We start from the raw sequence: 22,337 nt of genomic DNA on the forward strand, positions 1-22,337 counted from the left end.
ATTTAGCTTCATTTTCTGTCCTTCCCATTTGATGTAAGTAACCGCTTCATCAGTTAATCTGGAACAAGTTAATTATCATTTTCCTTAAACTAAACACTATAATAGAAATTAAACACTAAAATGTTAACAAAACCTTCATGTAACCTGGATAGTATGGTCCACCACACGAAAAATGGTCATGACTTGCCTGGTCAATCATAAAAGGAATGCCCTAATACCGCGTGGTTGTAATAGATGTTTATTATAAGTTTTTCTACTCTCTGTAAAATACCTACTTGTACACCGATATGACGTCATTTTGTCACGTCAGTTTCGTTTTCCACGGATTCGAGCCACTTCTCGAGACATTTCTGGGATTTTACCGCATGAGATTGGGAGCAATCGGTTTTCGGAGATATTTCCCACGCTTTCAATTTTCACGTTTTTACAAACTACCTGCTACTATATATAATGAAAAATGACCAAAAAACCTTAATTAATGTTGTTGTGAGAATTTAAGTTTAATAATGGAGAGGTATTCAATTCTAATTGATCGTTAAACAATACATTTGAATGTCTTATTTTTCTAATCTCCATGGCTTCCAATAAATTTAATTTTCTACTTTTTGTATCTGTATCTAAAATATCAAAATTGTTGTCAAAATTGTGTTTTTCTATGTTTAAGTGTGTAGCAGTGTAAATTTTAGGACAAGATGCGCATTTCAACCTGTAGACACCTGATTTTTGACATGTTGGACATTTCGTTTTATTGTTTTTTAAAAATTTTCCTATTGTGTTGTTAGTTCTAAAAGCTATTTTTAAACCACATTTTGACAAATGTTTTGAAACTTTTTCATCGGGGTCTCCTATGTATGTAATTGTTTTATATTGTTCGTGTTCTGTATTAGGTTTCGGATAAACAGAGTTTACTATTGTCTGGATTTGTTTTTTGTTTACAGTTTTATCGATAATGGACGGATTGTAGCCGTTGTTCGGTGCAATTTGTTTAATGATATTAATTTCTTTGTCGTAATTTTCTGTTGAGAGTGGCGTATTAAGAAGTCTGTGTATAAAAGAGTGAAATGCAGCCATTTTGTGTGCATAAGGGTGATTTGAGCTGTTACGTATGACTGTGCCCGTGTGTGAAGGTTTATTATAAATGTAAAAATCTAATTTGTTTGGCGATTTCGTAATAGTTAAGTCCTGTTCAATCTTGATGGTGAATTAAAGATCAAAATCCCTTCTAACGGAACACTATTGTCTTTTGATGTACAAAACTTATTTCCCAGTATTCCACCTATGGATGTGATAGATTTAGTATATTTCACCTTAACTCGGAAACAGGTTAACCCATTAGTGAAACAAGATTTATTAGATTGATTAATAGTATCTTTGGACCAAAATTATTTTGAATTTAATGGACAGATTTGCATCTCTAAAGTAGGTTTGATTAGAGCACTTAGTCCTTTGTTAGCCGAGATTTTTATGGACAATTTGGAAAGTATGATACTAGAACATCCTTTAAGTAAAAGTTTTCTATGGTGGTATAGATGCCTGCTTTGTTGGACACAATTGAATTCTTTTTTAAATTACATTAACTCATTACATAATCTCACAAAATTCACTATCGAGATTGAACAGAATTTTTATATTTTACATACAGCCACAAAAGTAGAAAATTATTTATTGGAAGCCATGGAGATTATCAAAACGATCAATTAGATTTCAATACCTCCTCTGCATTATTAAACTTAAATTCACACAACATTAATTAAGCAGCATTAATTAAGTAGCAGTTAGTTTGTAATTATTACATTTGATAAAGACAAGATGTCGTAGAAACAATTGTCATGTAAAAATATATAGTTTCCTGAAAATCTGAACTTTTAGTTCTTATTTATTTTGACAAATCGTAATATTTTCCGAGTTATATCTCGCGAAAATTCTTCTTTTTAATTTTATTTTTACCGTGGTTTGCTGAATTCTCAACCGAATAAGCTGGTATTTTTCACGCAGCCCTGATTCAGTAAAAATTATCATTACAAAATAAAAGAGTTTCAGAAATCTGCCACTAGAGGGCACTTTACCTAGAATATTTTTTTATTTTCCCTGTATTTTATTGATTTAGACTGATATAGCACAATAGAACAGATTGCTCGAATCGAAGGAATTAATGTCATTTGAAAAAGTCATTACAATCCGTTAGCAATTGGATTCTATTAAAACAGCTTATTATCCAACTGCTACTGTGATGGGCCATCAGGAATATTTAAATAATGAATATCGCAATACGCATTTTTGCTACGGAAGAGCAGATCAAGCACGACGGCTTATTTTATCCCAATTTCATCTGCTAAGACATTCATCGATACTGGCAGAAGACTTGGGGTTAAAGAGGATGCTTCAAACCTGATAGTATGAATAAAGGGAAAACATGGTATGAAAGAACCGCTGTAAGAGAAGCAACAATACTTCAAAATGTGGAGGCTGACCCGTCGGCGATTACGAGAAAACTTGCTGCTCAGGGAAGAATTGCTTGCTCTATAGTTTGGGAAGTTTTGCATGGAAATGATGTTCGACCTTTTCATGTTCAAAGGGTTCAAGCACTGTTTGAGGGTGATGAGAGTAATTTAATGCTATCAAATTTTAGGAAAAATCCAAAATTACTCGCAATTCTCAAACGTCATTTTTACGAGGTTACATTCAGTCGTGATGGCATTGTAAATTTTCGGAATACGCATCAGTGGGACATTGGAAACCCACATGCTAAAATTGAAAGAAAACATGAGCGCCGGTTTTCTTTAAAGATATGAGCAGGGATTATAGGCGATAATCTTACAGTACCTCATTTCTTTAACGGATTGCTTAATGAGAAAACGTAATTTCAATTTTTCCAAGAGGTAGAGGAAGAGGTACCCTTGCAGTGGAGACAAAATATGTGATTAAAGGAAGATAGCGTTCGAACCCAATTTGACATACAATGAGGCATTTGAATATTGATGGATAGGTGGCGGCGGACCTCTAGCTTGGCCGCCTCGCTCACCAGACCTTAATCCGATGGACTTTTTTTTTGGATTCACTTAAAGTCTTTAGTGTGAAAACTCCCTATAGCGAAACTCGGTATAACGTAAAACTATGTATTACGAACAAAATTTGTTGTACTATTAGGTCTCCACACAAAGCTATGTATTAATCCACTCTGTATAACGAATTTATCACTCTCTATACCGAAAGAAAAAAGAGCACAGGTAACAAAATAAGGAATATAGGCCGACTTGAATTACGTCTCTTACCTTCTCAGAATTCCTTACCCTAATAATCTAATTACCGAGAACCTGGTCGTTCTAAGGCTTTTTCTCGTAATTAGCGGTTATGTCAATGCCTTTATCGGTATGTATAAAAGCACACTATTGTTTTAATCAGTTCTAATTTGACTTAGTGAATACGGCAAGCATGGCGAGTAAGCTGAAAACTTTCTGTCTAGATGATAAAGTTGCTTTAAATCGGAACGGGGAGAAAAGAAAAGTGATGACACCGTTATCCACGATTTGGAAGTGCAAAGAAAAAATCATTCAGGCTGAAGCAGCAGCCAGTTCTAGTAAAAAACTAAGAAAGCCAAAATTTGAAGATTTGGATCGGGCAATGTTGCAGTAGTTCCAACTTAAAAATGTACCACTCTCTGGACCTATCACAAACTAAAAGCAGAAAAGTTTGCTGAACAGCTTGGCATTATTGATTTCAAGGTTTCGGAAGGATAGTTGGGGAAGTTCAATCAGAGACATGGTATAAAATATGGACAGATAAGTGGCGAAACGTCACTAACGATCGGCTGGAGAAGACGTTACCAAAACTAGCAGAAAAGTACCCTGCTGACGATATTTTTAATGCTGATAAAACTGGAATTTTTTAATAAATGACGCCAGATAAATCTCTTAAATTTCGAAGGGAAAAGTGTGTGAGTGGAAAACTTTCTAAAGAACGTATAACAGTGTTAGTAGCTGCCAATATGAGTGAGAGAGAAAAAAAGAAGCTAGTCGTGATTGGAAAATCAACTAACCCACAATGTTTTAAGAACATCAAGCATATGCCGGTCACTTACAAGGCAAACAAGCAGCATGGATGACATCGGAAATTTTTGAAGAGGAGATACGGAAATGGGATGCAGAATTAAAGGGGAGGAAAATATTATTTCTCTTAGATAACTGCCTTGCACATCCCCATATTCCAAAACTATGGAATATCATTTCTTCCAGCCAAAACAACAAATGTATTATAGCCGATGGACCAGAGCGTAATAAAAAGTCTTAAGACTTGAGACAGGAAAAACATTTTAATGGAAATTATCGAGTCCGAAAACAAATTTTCCATTAATATGCTAGATGTAGTCAACTTTATTAGTAAAGCTTGGAAAGAGGTGACAGCAGAAACAATTCAACACTTCTATCGTCATGCAGGACTTATTACCGAGACAGAATGCGAACAGGACTTGGAAGATGATCAGCGACTGAGCGAGTGGATAAAACAGTTTCAAACAACAATTACGTTTACAAGTGAGGAGTTGCAAGATTTTATGGTGACAGCAGCAACAAGCAAGAAAGGGTGAGCAAGAGCACCAAGAGGAAGAAGAAGATGAAGAAGTTGATCTGGAACCACCACCAACCATTCAACAAGCCCTATATTCAGTTAAGCTGCTAGAGATTATTTTTATTTATCTTGGGAAGATGCCCCTCTCGAAGAAATGGTGAAATTAACGCATGATTCAGTAAGAGTTTCCACATTACAATCTGAAATATTTTTGAAACGCCGCTGTATTTGTTTATTATCGTATGAGATTTCTAACCTCAAAACATAAACAAAATTAGTCATGGAGCAATATACGACTGAACAACGTGTAAAAATTGTGCAAGCCTATTATGAAAATGGTCGATCAAGAAAAAATGCATTTCGGCCTCTACGTGAATTTTTCGGCGTGCAAAATCGACCTTCTGAGAGAACAATTTGGAATGTGGTTCAAAAATTTGAGCAAACTGGATCTGTAGCTAACCTCGAAGTCCCTCAACGTGCTCGTGCAGGTCGGTCAGATCAAAATATTGCCTTTGATCGCGAAAGTGTAGCCGAAAATCCAAATACATCGATTCGTCATCGATCGCAGCAAGCGGGCCTTACGTATTCAACCACACAGCGAATTTTAACAAAAGACTTGCAGCTTCACCCAGATAAAGTCCAAATAACTCAGGAGCTGAAACCTCGAGATCATCAACAGCGCCGCTTGTTTGCAGAATGGATACGAGAACAAGGGATTCATTTTTCAAAGAAAATCATCATTAGCGATGAGGCACATTTTCACGTTGGTGGCTTTGTAAACAAACACAATGCTCGTATTTGGGGATTAGAAAATCCAAGAGAGATTGTTCAAAAAGCAATGCGTCCTCAAAAAGTGACTGTTTGGTGCGCATTTTGGTGCGGAGGAATAATTTGCCCTTTTTTTTCGATGATAATGCGGAAAACGCCGTTACGGTTAACGGTGTTCGCCATCGAAACATATCTGATTTTTTCTGGGAGCAGTTGGAAGGTATGGACATTGAAGATTTGTGGTTCTGACAGGATGGAGCCACTTGTCACACATCCAGAGAAACGATGCAATTGCGCGGGGCAAGTTTCCTGGTCGGATTATCTCACGTAACGGCGATATCAATTGGCAGCGGCGATCATGTGATCTTACTCCCCTAGATTTTTTTATTTGGAGGTATCTAAAAAGCAGAGTGTATAGAAATAAACCAAACACTATTCTAGAGTTGAAACAGGAGATTAGACGCGAAATAGCCGGCATAAAACCTGAATTGTGTCAAAAAGTGATAGGAAATTTCAATAAACGAATTAAGTCATGCCCCACGAGTCGCGGGGGTCATTTGAATAACATCATCTTTCATACCTAATTGTAATACACTAATCTAAAATGGACAATAAAAATGTTTGTATATTTTTACATTCTTCCGAGTTTTTTATTATTTTAATGTAGAAACCCTTATTGAATCACCCTTTACAAGCTAATGTACGAGATGCGTATTGGCATACTACAAAAAATTCAAAAGAAAATCACCGATTATTTGAAACATAAAATGTAGTTCTTAAATTATTTATATAAAATGTTCCTAAGTAGATGTTAAACACATATGCGTATTGTTCTTTTTCCTATTTTAATTATTTTTATTTATTATTTTCTTTATAACTAAAACTCTTATAATATAACGAAAAAAAAAAGCGTCCCTTCAATTCCGCTATACAGAGTTTCTACTTTAATTTTTTATTTTCGAAAATGTTAAATGTATTTATGTTACTTCAATTAGACAGGTTATTGCATTGACTTAGGCTGGCCTGCATTCTCACTTGTTTTTCCGTAACAGAAATGCATATCGCGATATCCATTATCGCCTTTCTGTAAATTAGAAGGGCGGGGTATTTGGGTGGAGAACAAAAAAAGTCGATTTGTAGCTAAAAGATAACTCTTATCGAGTTAAAACAAGAACAACAATTTTGGAAGATTTGTGATTCTGCTTAAAGTAATCTGTTCTATTTTGCAATATCAGTCTAAAATAATAATATACAGGGAAAATTTAAAAAAATGTTCTAAGTAAAGAGCCCTCTAGTGACATATTTCTGAAACACTTGTATCGATGGTTTTTACCAAGTCAGGGCTGTGTGTATTATTCTATTGAGAATAAAGCCCACTGCCCAAGCTATAACTGGAAAAATATGACGATTTCGAATTTTCGTTACATGATTTACTACCATTATTTTACTACGTTGAATCTTTATTTCAAGTTTCCGAACTCAATCTCCGAACACTGAAGTGTTTTAGTTGATCCATAAGGTTTGGGTGTTGCACCTTATTGAAAATCTTTTGAAATTCGTTTATGTTCATGAATAGTTTCTCTCCACAACGTAGTCTCCAATCATACTGTATTGGCCTTGATAACGTTGTTCAAAGCTCATAATGTCTTCTGAATACGATCCATCTTCTTTTGTGAAAATAGATATTAACAAATTCTATTGTTTTAAGCCACAGTATAAACGCTCTGCTTTATTCAAATCTTATATCAAGTCAATTTTTAAAAGAAACTTCCACAGGCTACTGTTATACTTTTTACAAAACTTCTGGACTCCTCCTGCGTCGGGTTTTGCTGAGTCGAACTTGCTGATGTTTCGCCAATCATCCTGTTGGCTTCTTCTGAGCTTGACTGAAACTGAAGGTTCCAATAGCATGATTGGCGAAACGTCAGCAAGATCGACTCGGCAAAAACCGACGCAGAAGGAATCCAGAAGTTTTGTTTAAAGTGCTCATATCAAGTCTTTAAAATCTTCTGTTTTGGTGTAGATAAAAACTCCTTAACAGAATTACTTTTATGAGAACCACAACTGCAATAATCATCAAATCAAAAAATAAACTTTACGACAAAGAACGACAATTCTTTTGTAGAGTCGTGTAATAACAATAAAACACCAAAATGTTAGCAAAACCCTCATGTAATCTGGATGGTATGGTCCAGCACAAGAATCATGGTCATTACTTGCCTGGCCTGTCATAAACGGAAAGCCCAAGGAGTAGGGCCACTATACTATCTGGTAGCTATATGTCACTTAAGGCGTGTGTGTTGCACCTGATTGAAAATCTTTTGAAAGTCGTTTATGTTCATGAGTAATTTCTCTCCACAATGTAATCTGCAATCATGTTTTCACTGTATTAGCCTTGATAACGTTGTTTGAAGCTCTTAATGTCCTGATGGAAACGTGGTCCTGGCTCTTCTGAATACGATCCAGCTTCTTTTGTGAAAATAGATATTAACATCATCAAGCAAATTCCATTGTTTTAAGCCACAGTCTAAAGGCTATGCTTTATTCAAATCTCATATCAAGTCAATTTTTCAAAGAAACTTCCACAGGCTACTGTAATGCTTTTTACAAAACTTCTGGATTCCTTCTGCGTCGGTTTTTGCTGATTCGAACTTGCTGACGATTCGCCAATCATCTTGTTGGCTTCTTCAGAGCTTAACCGAAGTTGAAAGTTCCAACAGGATGATTGGTGAAATGTCAGCAAGTTCGACTCAGCAAAAACCGACGCAGGAGGAGTCCAGAAGTTTTCTAAAAAGTACACATGTCAAATCTTTAAAATCTTCTGTTTCAGTTGTTCTGGTGTAGATAAAAACACTTTATCAGAATTACTTTTATGAGAACCAAGAGTCATTACTTGCCTGGCCTGTCATAAACGGAAAGCCCAAGGAGTAGGGCCCCTATATTATCTGCTAGCTATATGGTTGTAATAGATGTTTTTTATAAGGTTAATGCCACTTAAGGCTTGGGTGTTGCATCTGATTGAAAATCTTTTGAAGGTCGATACACAATATGATTGTATTCTCCACATTTGTCAATACTTTGTTAAAATTTATAGGGCATCGGTGGCTAAATGGGGTGCTGGTATTTGTTTTGTATGAAATGTATCTCGAAACGCAATTTTGGATTAACATTTTGAACATCAATCGCATTTGTAAGTTAAACAAAACATCCCACCTAATTAAAATTGTTTTATATATTATGGATGCGTATGCATTATGATCCACATGTTCATTTCATTAATGAACTTCCGATCGATAGAAACGGCTGCACGGCCAGTATTTACGTGGCTATGTGGCACCGAAGTTGCTTTGTCGGTTTGGTTCAAACGATTTTATACTCCAAATTTTTCGGAATTGCGCCTCCTTACGATTTCAAACGGCAAAAGGTCATTCGAAAGAGACCGCGCTTGGTAGTAATTTCGGTGCAGTCAAGCTTCGTTTTATTCGGATTTTACTCCAATATCAGAAGACTGCAATTTCTTGCAAACGCATCGTCCGGATTGGTTTATTTTTTGCTGCTAATGTTGGCGCTTGTCGTGGAAATGATTCTCGATGTGCATGTGTTATGGGCCACATTTACCCAGAGGAATAACTGGGGACGTGTGATTAGCGAATGCTGTAATCTGGGGAAGAGAGATATGCAAGCTGTATACAGAAAGAACTTTACTAAGAACTCGATCTTAAAGAACATTTTCGGCTCTATGATACTGGCAGTAATACCATTTCTGGTACCAGGAAACAATCACCAAACATCTAACTCGATAGACAAAAATATCGAATATGTCTTTAACATCTTTTTCAAGGGCTATTTGGACCAGCTGTGGATGCTAGGTATCACTTTGATAATATGCTTTTTAAAAGTGCTGAAGTTCGAGTACAAACGTTTGTATCAGCTAATTATGGGGTGCCGACAGGCAAGCAATGAACAAGAAACGATACAAAACTGCATCCACCTTTATCTAAAGTTGTTTGAAATTGTCGGCTTGTTTAATGAATTGTTTGGACTGCGGTTGTTTATGATGTTGTGTATCAGCGCTATCTATCTCTTTCTATGCGGCTGTACGGTTTTGTTTTATGTAGATGGCGCTTACACTCATTCAATGGTTGATATCGGACTATTTTGCGCTATGGCTTTGGTAAGTATTTTTCCTAAAGTGTTACCAAAGCCAGATAGTTTATTTAAGTTTCATAAAAATTATTCAAAGTAAGAATATTTCCATACAATATTTATTAATATATAACATAAACAACAAACAACCAATAAAAAATATACCATTCACACAAAAAGAACAAAAACGAATGAACTACTAAGAACATATTTTGAAAACAATTTACACATTTTATTAATGTTTATGTTTCAAGTCAATCCCTCGATTTTGAATACAAAAATAGGCATATAAACCATTGATAATGTTAAAAAATTGATTTTTCTAAATTTGGACTATAGTGGCTTTTACTTGATGAAAATCATTTTAACACAAATTAAATTAGAACATAAAGTGTTCAGATTTTCACAGCGTTTTAAATGCTTTATGAGACCTGTTTCGGCAACACCGTGCCTTTATCAAATACAAAATTCCGACACTTATATATAAAAACAGGTAGTATTAGATTTTTAATTATAGCTATAGGGTTATAAATTTAAATTTAACAACGGAGACGCATTTAAATCCAATTGGCCATTAAGTAAAAAATTGGAATATCTCATTTTGTTAATCTCCATAGCTTCCAAGAAATTTATTTTTTTGCTTTTCGAATAATTATGTAAAATCGTCATTTCGAAATTTAATTAATTAATGAATTAATTAGAATCTGAACTTTAATTTTTATGGGCCCTTTTATATTCGTTAATGCGTTTCTTAAATCTCCTACCTGTTTGTCCGATATAAATTTTGATTGACGTAAGGGTAAATACCTGTGTATTTACCCTTACGTCAATCATTCTGGTTTTATCTGGAGTAGTGAGCTCCTCAATTATACCAAGGTCTATTTTTCTTAGAGATAACTTGTTTTGGATTGTCGTTGTCGAAATGGCTATTATTTAAAGCATGTCAAAATGAAAAAAAAATCTATATTTAATTTTGGATTACACAGTAACATAAAAGTATAAACGCGTAGAAATCAGGTACGTGTAAAATTCGATTTGTTTTGGTTTCAGTATGGACTGGTGTCGATGTCTTGCTATTGCGACTCCATAGTCAGAGATTCGAATAAACTGAAGTCGGCATGTTTCCGGTTGGAAAATCAAAATTCTCTAGAGGAAAATAACGAGTTGCAAAACCTTATTCATGTTTTGGATCACAATAAGGTTGTTTTCTCTGCGGCTGGTTACTTCCATATAAATCTTACGACCATGAATGCCATCTTGCATATCGTGGGTGTGTATTTCATAGCTTATCTGCAATTTAGAAGCTAAACTTGAGAACAGCAATTTTCAAGTTAACGTAAAAAAAGGTAAAAGTTGTTTATCATAACTTAGTAGATTGTAAGTACAACATTTAAGAAATATACAGGGCGTCTCATAAGTAATGGTACCCGGTAAAATAGAAGATTCTTTAGGTAAACATATCACACCCGAGATAGAGTTACAATTTCATTTTTGATTTTTTTAATTAATTTTCTAAAAAATCGAGATTTTCGCACAAAATTTGGCAAATCTTGATTTTTTTAAATGAGAAATCGATTTTCGTAAATTTAAGTAAATTTTTAATACACCTTTTTTACACAAAAACAAAAAAGAAAAGCATTAAGTTGAAATGGGCATGACTGATAATGGGTATTATCAGAAAGTAAACATATTGCAGCCTTTGTATGTTATTCCTCTTGTATAATAACAACATTACAGAATTGTATGGGAAAATCATAATATAGTAGATAAATGAAATAAACGAAAAAACTGCTTTATCACAGTAATTTTGTCTCACATATCAGATACGGTCTTTTTGTGTATGGAAATTGCAAAGTACATAGCAAGAATTGTTATTTGCTGCAGGAGAATATACAGAAGTTTATAAAACAAGAACAATGATTTACACATATCCCAGGCACAGACTAACTATGATTGAGAAGGGTGCATATTATGAATGTGTTAGATTTTATAATAGTTTGCCGAACATTATAAAAACAATAAGAGATTTAAGAATGTTAAACAGATCAATTATTGAAGAAAGAGAAGAATCATAGAATCATGTAGTGTAGAAGAATACTATGGATTTATTCACGAGCCCTGGAAATGATATAATTTCAATGTAATTACGCTTAAAAAAAATATTTATTATTATTATCATTATATATTCTTAGAGTAAAGAAGAACAATGACTTTCAAGCAAGATGGCGCTCCAGTGCACTTTACGACATACGTTAGAGGCTACGTAAGTAATTAATTTCCTTATCGTTGGATTGGTCATGGGAGTCAAACACCTTGGCCGCCTGGGAGGCCTGATTTCAGTCCTATTGAGTTTTGTTTTTGGGGGTGTATGAAGTCGCTAGTGTATGAGTAGTCCATACTCGAGATGAATTATGGTACAGGTTTGAAAATTCCGCTGAATCAATTCGAAAAGAGGAATTGTTATTTAAAATCCAGAAGTTTTTCAATATACGGGTCTCTAAATGCATCACAGGCAATGGAAATCATTTGGAACATTTAAGGCCAAACAGCTTTTTTTATGAATAGCTTTTTCATTTGAAAAATTAAATTTATATTACATCGTTAGGGTCTATATCAGTTATATGAATTATCAAGGTTATTTTAAAATTGATTTCATAAACATTTTTAAAACCAAATTATTTTTTTTGTTTAAAAAACATGTAAAAAGCGATATCTTTATTAAAAATCAGCATACGCTAAGGCGCAAATAAATCAGGAAGTATCAAATGCACGAAAAGTAACATAGGTAGCGCTCCCTAAATTATTCACGAAAATCAATTTCTCATGTGGAAAAACTCCGATTTGCTAACTAACGTAAATTTCTTTTTTCAAATAAACCTCCACAGGCTACTTTAACATAATTCACAAAACTTCTCTGTTCCTTCTGAAGTTGAATTTGTTAACGTTTCGCCAATCATCCTGTTGGCTTCTTCAGAGCTCGACTGAAACTGACTTGCACTTTACTCTGTATCTGCCTATATATTTTTTTACAGTGGCGGAGCTTAATGACGAGCATAAACACCGTATCGGATGACGGTGTATATGATTCCCATATTGGCCACAGACCAGAATTTTAGTATTATCGACTAAAATTCAGCAGCAGCTGCTGATGTGATTATTTGTCTTAGTCTTAAAGCTTTTTCATGTTCTTTTAACATAGTTGATATTTTTCGTCCGGTCTCTCTAATGTATTCTTTGACGCATATGCATGGATTTTTGTCTTTGACGGACCAAAGATGTTGAGAGATTTTTGGACAAGTGGTAAATCCGGCATTGCATATTCCTATAAAACTTTTGATATGTGGTCAGTGATATTTCGAATGAAAGGAAGGAGAACAGTGGCAAGTGCGGGATTGCTTTCGGTTTCATTGCTATTGGAAGGTTGTAGTGGTGTATTTTGTGATGGAACGCTTAATATCTTGAATATGGAAATTATTATAGAGAATAGCAGAGGTAAGGTGTTTTAATTCTGTGTTCAGTGACTCGGGCTGAGATAGTTTTACGGCTCTGTAAACGAGAGAGTGCCCAATGATTTTTGGGCAAGCGGGTGGTGTGACAATGCATTAAGGTATAGCTGTTCCAGATGGGTTCGCCACTATCACCAGTCATCGCGATTATTTATTTTATTTGGCCTCATGATCAAGAATCCCTAGTTGATTTTCTTATACACTTCAACTCTATACACCCTAACATATGTTTCATCATTGAATTAGGAACTAATTGGATATTCTTATCAATAGAAAATCAGACTTAATATCAGACCTACGCACACAGATCTATACCTTAATGCAATGTCACGTCACCATTTGCCTCAAAAATCATCGTTTATCAACTCTATTCTTTACAGAACCGCAAAACTATCTCAGCCCGAGTCACTGAACCCAGAATTTAAACACCTTACCTCTGCTCTTCTCTCTAATGCTTTCCATATTAGAGATATTAAGCATTCCATCACAAAATACATTTCATCAGTCATCCGAGAAAATTTTTAAGCAAGCAATATTTAAGCAAGAACAGAGTAAAATGGCAGCCAGTTTCAGTCAAGCCCTGAAGAAGCCTACAGGATGATTGGCGAAACGTCAGCAAGATTGGCTTACATTGTTTACATTGTTTTGAAAAAGTCATTTTTTCTTCGCACGTAGCTGTATTTTGCTCTATGTTTCATATATAACATATAATAAATAGAGTTGCATTGTGCTAGATCTCAGCACCTACTTATATATTATCTTGTAATTCTAATTATTTAGTAAACCATCGCCATTATTTATTTGCAAGCAGAGAATTTGAATTTTTTTTGTGTGATGTTAGATTTTTAGAACTGCTGAATTATAATGAATGTTATTTAATATCTGCCAGCGTTTTGAATTTTTTCAGCCACATCAACTTTATTCCGCAGCCTTCACCAAGTTGAAATGAACTCCCATCACCATCTCTAATACCATACGCCTCATTTATGCAATAATGACCTACAAATTTTAAAAAAGTACCGGACAATGACAGTTCTAGTTGACATATGTCGAGAATATAAATAAATTGTGTATCGACTTTCAAAAGATTTTCATTCAGCGATCAACAGTCGCAGTGTTAAGAATTGCTCATTTGCTAGAGCTTGGAGATATATTTCAACCGAATCGTTGGGATATGACTTCAAGGAAAAGCAAATCAGTTTCCTTCTTGAAAATAACTCATCTAGGCTTGGGATTTATGGAGAGAAAGTAGTTATGAACAAAAAAGAAAAAGTACTAGCGTGCACTTTTAAATTATTAACCACTTTTTTCTAAGTTGTTATTTTGATAGTAAGAATTATAAACAAATCTATATTGTTGGTTTTATTTGTAATTAAAAATTAGAACAGGTTTTGAAAATTATCGTTCAACCAGTCTCCTAAATACAAAAGCAAACTTTTTTATGTATTTTTTTTCATCTAATTAATTCATCTAATAATTATTCATTAAATTTGGTCATACATAGAGAGAAGATATTTTCTGATCAATAGGTTGGACAAAAAGTAAAGTTTGTAACGGGTTCAACTTGTCATTGGCTACTTCGACTTATGTTTCTCACATGTAGGTTAATAATGCTCGGAGACTACCTATTAAATGTTTTATTTTCACAATTACACACTGTCTTAATCCTCAAAACTACTGGTATTGCTACTTCATTCTGTTCGAACACACTGTAACTGATTAATTGCTTGGTGTGGTTTGCATGTCTTAAAATAAATGTAAATAAGTGTAAGTCGTTGCATTTTTGCTGCAATTTAAGATGTTACTGCGGAATGCGGTTGGATTGCACGAGACGATCGTCCTGTATTCCTTCTTATTTCCGAACTAACGACAATTTCTATTCTTGTTCCTTGCTTTCATTTATTTACACTTGTTGCTTTTTGGAGAGGTTTTTTTTTTTTTTTTATTTACGCTTTATTTGGCCACTGCTGCTAAGGCAATTCGGCCAGCTTCTCGGTAGTGGTGTGCAATAAACTATTTCCATGAAGGATGCCTCCGTAAAGAGGGTCTGGGTGATACCATCATCCTACTGGACGGCTATACAGGAAAAAAAAATGGACGAAAGAATTAGAAAATGTGAAAACCATATTCAAAGTTTTAATCCACATGCATCTAAAAAGCGGCAAACAATTCTAGCAGCAAAATCCAACTGAGTGCGGTGAAATAAAATGGAATTAATATGCAGAGGCGAAGGAAAATTAGCACTAATGAGTGACTCATACAACTGTTGTGATTTTTCCCAATGAAGAGCACAATCAAACAGCACATGACTTAAATCGCCCAGTTCTCCACATTCACAGTCTCCGGAGAGTTTGACTTTGATTCTATTTAGGTGAGCCGGAGAACAGCAATGGTTGCTTCTCAGTCTACACATAGTTGTGATTTCTCTTCTATTCAGGTCGAGCTTATGAAACCAGGGTTTAGTTGGCGGAGTAGAATGATGTGAGGTGAAATTAACTCCTTTCCCTAATCCTATATGTTTCCATCTGTCGCTCCAAGCATTCCAGATGTTATGCTTTAATTTAGGGAAGAATTCCCTAAAGCTCAATTTTATATTTTCCTGTGGTTCCAGGCGTGCAGCATTGGCGATCTGGTCCGCAATATCGTTTTCTTTTATACTGGTATGGCTTGGTATCCAGCATAATTGGATGTCCTTATTTTGCGTTTTTATTAAGGTAAATAGTTTATTCTTAACCTGCAAGGTTAGGTAGTTAGACTTTGCATCCATCCCAGTTTTATTGATATCTTCGAGGGCACTTTTGGAGTCTGAAAGGATGACTGCTTTGTTGATGTCCTTGAATTCAATCCAATCAAGAGCTTGACCAATAGCATAAATCTCGGCAGAGCAAATGGATAGTTCACTTGGTAGGCCTTGTCCCATTTTAAGGTTCGTATTGTAGTTGTAAACGCCAAAACCTACTCGGCCTTCTTTATCTTTTGAGGCGTCTGTAAAAATTAAATGAAAATCTGGGGTCCAAGTCTCGCTCTTCTTAATTTCAAATAATTTGGAGTTATTATTATCTTTCTTTAGTTTTAAGTCTTGGATTTGAACAGAGCTTAAAAGGTTCGGCAGTGGGCAAGAAAAACAGGGATAAACTGGGCTCCTGTAAAGTGTATCTAACAGTGAATCAACTCTTTCAAAAGCATCCACAAGTGCAGGAATACTCTTTTTCCGAAAAAAGTAATAGTTTTCATTATAGGTGATATATAACCATCTAACCGCAGCTAAGGTTTCACTGTCCACTAAACTGGCAGCTTTCAATAATGATTTAGTCGCTAGCATGTATCTTCTGTGTTCTAAATCCATTTCACTTGCTTCCCCTAGAAGTATGTTAGTAGGTGTGGACTTCATATATCCCAGAGCTATTCTCAGTGCCTCAAATTGAATTTTGTTAAGTTGAGCAATAGACTTTCTTGAGCTACCACCCAAAAAAGAGGCTCCATAATCCAAATGGGGTCTAACATAAGCTTTGTAAAAAGTTAGAAGGGTAGAGGGATGTGCCCCCCACCAGATTCTACTTATAAATCGCATCATATTCAACCCACCTGAAGCTTTCTGTATCATATTTCTAATTTGTGACTCCCATGACAGTTTTGGATCAAAAATCACTCCTAGATATGTGATGGAATTTGTCCATGCAATGGTTCGAGTGTTGAGGTGAAGTCTGGGGAGATAATTAACCTTGAAATTCTTCCTGGAAAAAAATATAGCTGCAGATTTATTGGGGTTAATCTCAAGTCCTACATTCAAAGACCAAATATGTATATTTTGCAAAGTTCTATTCAAATTGTTCACTATTGTTTGGGCATCAGTCCCAGTACTCAGCAAGGCGGTATCGTCCGCAAACTGTAAAAGTCTTATGTTCTCAGGAATTGTTTCTTTGATTGAATTGATGTAAATATTAAATAGTAATGGAGAAAGAGGGGAACCTTGGGGAACTCCCTTGCTAGTGGTTCTGCCTGACACGAATGTATTAGTAGATGGATCTTTAACTTGTATCTTCCTGTTCGTGAGAAAATCTTTAATGAGCAAAGTCAAATCTCTGGCGATTCCAATTTTGGCCAACACCGAGGTCAATAAGTCAACATTTATATTATCGTAGGCATTGGATATGTCCAAAGTCACCATTGCTGCTAGTTGATTGAGAGCCAAACGGCAGAGGACCTCTGAGGAGATAACTGCAAGATTGTCGAAAGTTCCCTTACCCTTTCTGAAACCGGTTTGGCGAACGTCTATTAAACCTTGGTTCTCTACGAACCATTCCAGTCGGTTTTTGATCATAATTTCAAAAGTTTTGCTTATGCAAGAAGCTAGGTTGATGGGCCTGTAGGACGATAACGCTGAGGGGTCTCTCCCCGGTTTAGGAATTGCGATCACCATTTGGGTTTTCCACGTCTCTGGAATGGTGGTTTCCCTCCGAAGTATTTTGTTGAAAAATTTGATAAGAAAGACTGCTCCTTCAACAGGGAGATGGCTGAGCACACTGAAAGGTACTTTATCCACACCGGGACTCTTGCTCTTCCGACCTTTAACGGCCGCGACAAATTCTGAGATATGGAAGTCTTCTGTATATTCTGATGAGAAGCGACATTCGGGGATATTAGGCAACATAGAGGGAGGTTGCGTCAAAAGATCAAACATATCTTGTGGGATTGAGAAATTCAAGGGAAAATGATAATTTTGGTACCTGATACCTTTAGCAAACCTTCTAATACTGCTCCAAACTTCTTTTGCACTAGTATTTGGAGATAGATTCTCACAAAAGTTGACAAAGCCTTCCTTTTTCTTCTTACGTAGCAGCTGTCTTGTTTGTGCCCGGGTTCTTAATGATTCCAGGAAGTTGGTCTCAGAGGGGTTGTTTTTATAGTCTCTGAATGCTTGTCTTTTCCTTTTAATAGCGTTGGTGCACTCATTATCCCACCAAGGTAACCCGTAGTTTAATGAGTGTTTATGCATTGGAACAGATTCTGCAATAGATAGGAAAATTATATTCATAAAATCCTCATAATTTATAGGAGGTGAAGTTCTAAATTTCGTGGAGATTAAATCAGAAAATTTCTCCCAGTCTGCCTTGTTGAAATTATATTTGCTAGTGTAGTTTCTTGTCGAACCTGAGTTGCAACGGTTATTTCCGATGATACACAAAATAGGAAAATGATCGCTATTCACTCTATCCTGGAGAACCCTGCAGTCAGTAAGTCCAGACAGTCTCTGGGAGCAAAAAGCTACATCTGGAGCGCTGTGTACGCCTGGGCGTGTGAGCCGAGTAGCTGATCCATCATTTAGTACCCACAAATCGTGATCCTTAATGAAATCATAAAGAATGTTCCCACTTCTAATTCCCCGTGAGTAACTGACCTGGGAACCCCATATTGGATTATGGGCATTAAAGTCTCCCATAACGAGGACGGGTTTATTACGGGTTAGATCGAAAATTGAATCGAGGCTTGCCCTGACCAAACAAATATCTGGAGGGTTGTAAACACAACAAATAAAAAAATCGACAAGCTCTACAAGAATAACCTGACACCTCTCTGGTATATTAATTCTGCTTAAGTCGATGATATTATATTTTATTTTGTTTTTCAAGAAAATTGCTATACCATCTGCACCATTAGGTTTATCTGCTCTTACAGAAGAGAACCCTGATATTTTAAAGTTAGTGTTGGGTTTGAGCAAGGTTTCATTGAGCAATAAGATCTGTAGCTTAAAATCCCTTATAACTCTAATGATAGCATCTTTATTTTTTTCAGCCCCGCAAATGTTCCAGTGAACGATATTCATTATAGCTCAACTATAAAGCGCTTGTGACTAAAACTTAAACTTAGTTTTGTTACGTAAAAACTACTGTTAGATTAAAACTAGTGATAAGATTACCTTTGCTTTTTCTAACCCCTGTAGGTCAACCGCTGCCATCGCAGCCGCCCCCCCTCCGTAGGTCAAATGAACCAAAATATTGTTTGATATTGTTGACACAATTTTCATCCATACCCTTTATTGACATAACGTCTTTTTTGAAAGCTTCAAACTTGTTGCATACTTCTTCCCAGCCATTTCCTACAGGAGTTACTTCCATTTCCGACTCTGATGTCGAGTTTTCAACTACTTGTATAGATGAGACTTTTCTTCTTGCACTTGAGGGTAACAAAGTTAGTTCATGGGCTACTTTATCATACCCTTTGGTAAATTGGGTGTCAGGCCGTTTTCTTTTAAGTACTGATGTATATGAGGAACAGCCCTGAGGACTTGTTGGATGAGGAGGTTTATTCTGAGTTTTTTTATTTAAACTAGGAAAATCTTCTGGTTTTCGGGTAAAGCCTTGGTTTGCATTAATTAGCCGTGGATGCAGTTTAGCTGCTTCATAAAAAGAAAGGTTGTAGAAGCTCATGGTTTCGTTAATTTGTTTTTGCCGTTTGTATTCGGGACATCCCCAGTCAGTAGCAGTGTGGTGTCCCTTGCAATTTACGCAGCTTGGTTTTGGATTTACTTCACAATTTGGAATTTTACACGTTTTAGTCAGATTGTTAAGATGATCTGCAGGGCATTTCATTTTTTTCATTGCTTGCTCTCTTTTTTCACAAACAAACATAAGATGATCTTCTGTACAAAAACCGCAACGAGGCTTGCCTCTACAATTATTTTTGACATGTCCAAATCTGCAACAATTGACGCACATTATAACCGGGTTAACATATTTTTCCACTTCTCTTTCATTATTAAAAATATTTACAGTTTGGGGTAATGATTTGCCTTCAAATGTTACAATATAATCGTTTGTGGGGATGGTTTTCATTACTGTTTCACCAGAAATAGCAAGTATTTTCTTCCTTCTTAAGACTCTTTTTACATTTAATATCTTAATCAACCTGGCCCGGGATCCTTCTCCTGTATAAGCTACCGCTTCTGAGTAAAAATCCTCTTCCGTAATTTGGTCCCCTACATCCTTGATTAGTCCTCTACAAGTGACAAGACGTTGTGGAATGTACCTATTATAGCCTCTAGCAGAACTGAAACTTTCATTTGACAAAAACTGATTAGCATACTCTGATGTTCTGAATTCAATTCCGATTTTATTAGCCCCTTTTCTATTGATTTTTGTTATACCTTGTACTCCAGCTCTGTGCAAAATTTTTCCAATATTCATCGGGTGAATGTTTCCAACTTGAGAAGTTATTCCCTCCATTATGATAAGAAATGGTCCCTGGTCTGTAAGTTCATACTTATACTTTCGGTTAAGTGTTCTCCTTATGTTGACTGAAATTCTTGCAATTTCGTTTAGGGCATCCTGATCTTCCACGAAGACAGATTTAAGCTTTTGTAACTCTGTCTCCAATAAATCTATTTCCTCCTTAGTGGGTACTAAGAAGTATTGATGCTGAGCGATAGCATGTGCTGTTTTCTTAGCTAAAGGCGAAAGCGTCAAGGCTGATGAATAACCACTGCTAGAGGAGGTAGAAGCTTGGGACAAGTTTAGTTGAGCTTGAAAGGAATCAAAATCATTTGCAAACACTATCGGATTATTAACTACGATACGATCGTTTCTATCAGGGGGGTCTTTACCCCCCGAAGCACATGCCATGATATGAAAAGCGCTAAATTATTGCGAACTGCGACACCAAACCAAAGCAAATATTAACGGCTGACTAAATATAAAACTCACCCAGACCGAAAAATTCAGTTGAAGACTAGAATTACGTCAAAAAAATGAAAATTTTCTCGGACCGAGGTAAAATTGTGCACACCACTTCACCTGGTTGACCGAAAAAAAAACTTTGGAGAGGTTATATTTCAATCCTCTGTCAACGCGAATGCAATTGGCCATTAGTACAGTTAAGCACTCGACCTTTGGCCCACGTTCGACTTCAATTTCCTAAGACGTTACTGTGTAATCTCATTCATGTGTGTGTAATAATTGACTATTATTGGTAATAGCGGGTAGTAGTTAGGTAATATTTAGTCTCCTTGCATTGATTAACTTCTGTCCTTATTGGCCCATTCACCCTAGTGGTGTCGGAACCGAACATCGTATTGCCAGCACCATCGGTCTCTTTTTTTGGAACTTTGTGAAACTTCATCGGTCTTTCTTTCTTTGGCTCTACGATTTCCGCCGGTGCAAGTGGTTGCAAGATTTCAATCCGAATAAGTTTGTGGCATCTCGTAGTTTTCGAGGATTAAACCGGATTGAAATCGTATAGAAGTTGCGGATCGTCGTCTTGTTGGTAGTATTTTGCTTGGACGTCCCCAACATTACAGCTTAGGCTCGATTAAAGCTAACCAACCTAGCACCTGGCACTCTTCACCGCCACCCACGATCATCAGGCGTAAGTTTCACAATTTATTTCACACTTTGCAAGTAGTTATGAACTCCGCAACTCATTATTTTGTTTTGTAGGGTTTTTTTTGGTTCTGGTTCTTGGTTTTGGATTTGGTTTTCCTTTCGGAACCAGTTTTTGATTGTTGGACTGGTTTTGGCTTCCCATTTGGTACTGGCTTCCCCAGTTCCGGTTCAATTGGATTTGGTGCCTCCTTACATCGTGGACGGCACGTGTTATGAATTCTGCAACCCAAGAATTCTTCAAGTCTTCAAGTTAGCTCGGTTCAGGACGTTGCAGTGCATATCTCCTCGTCCAAGAGTGATAAGCATTCGTGCCTATCCCACTGACTGGTGAACCCGTAGGCAGTATACAGGACAGCCATCTTAGAGCTTGCCCGACTCGTTCGTTGCTGGTAACTGGAGGATCTCAGATAAGCCTCTATTTACGTTTCGGTTAATTTTATTCCTATTAAATACAAATTTCAATTTTTAAATATCAATATAAATTAAGGAGCTCAGTTAAGGTAAAGATAAAGTACCCAATTATAGAAACATTTGTTTGTAAGAGTTATTTGTAAACGATCGATCGCAACCAAACTTCCTGTGCTTAGTGTGTACTTGAGCCACTATATGGAGATTTAAACTGACGTGCCGGTTTATTTATTAATTATTTATTTGGTTTTTGGTTATTTGGGTTCGAACTTTGTAAACTTTGTGAGTTTGTTCGGTGGCTAGTGAGCAAGGACACTAGTCACTATCACTAACTTATAGTGTAGGTTGGGGTTTTGTCCTAGCTGGCAAAGGTTTCCAACCTTTGATTTATTTACTTTCTTTTTTTATACCCCGCCCATATTTTGAGAAACTGAGCTGCTTGGGCCCTATACTTACTGCTTCCAATCGGTAGCAAAGTGAGCAAAGTATAGTAGGATTGCTTCGGTCTCCCCTCCACCTTCAATGGAAAAGAGACGTGGCAATTTTTCTGGCGCCCAACGTGTATTTT

General features: G+C 36.1%; 1 protein-coding gene across 1 annotated transcript; it reads right to left on the reverse strand.

The window, feature by feature from the left end:
• Positions 1 to 17,852: 17,852 nt before the first annotated feature.
• Positions 17,853 to 20,677, reverse strand: LOC132705166 (uncharacterized). Its single transcript, XM_060675606.1, has 2 exons — positions 18,901 to 20,677; positions 17,853 to 17,990 (listed from the first exon to the last, which is right to left on the reverse strand). Exon 1 carries the CDS (start codon positions 20,600 to 20,602, stop codon positions 18,926 to 18,928), a length of 1,677 nt encoding a protein of 558 aa, XP_060531589.1. The 5' UTR covers positions 20,603 to 20,677; the 3' UTR covers positions 17,853 to 17,990; positions 18,901 to 18,925.
• Between the last annotated feature and the right edge of the window lie 1,660 nt (positions 20,678 to 22,337).

Source organism: Cylas formicarius, unplaced genomic scaffold (genome assembly GCF_029955315.1).
Source record: "Cylas formicarius isolate icCylForm1 unplaced genomic scaffold, icCylForm1.1 PGA_scaffold_7__23_contigs__length_41026272, whole genome shotgun sequence".
Taxonomy (NCBI): domain Eukaryota; kingdom Metazoa; phylum Arthropoda; class Insecta; order Coleoptera; family Brentidae; genus Cylas; species Cylas formicarius.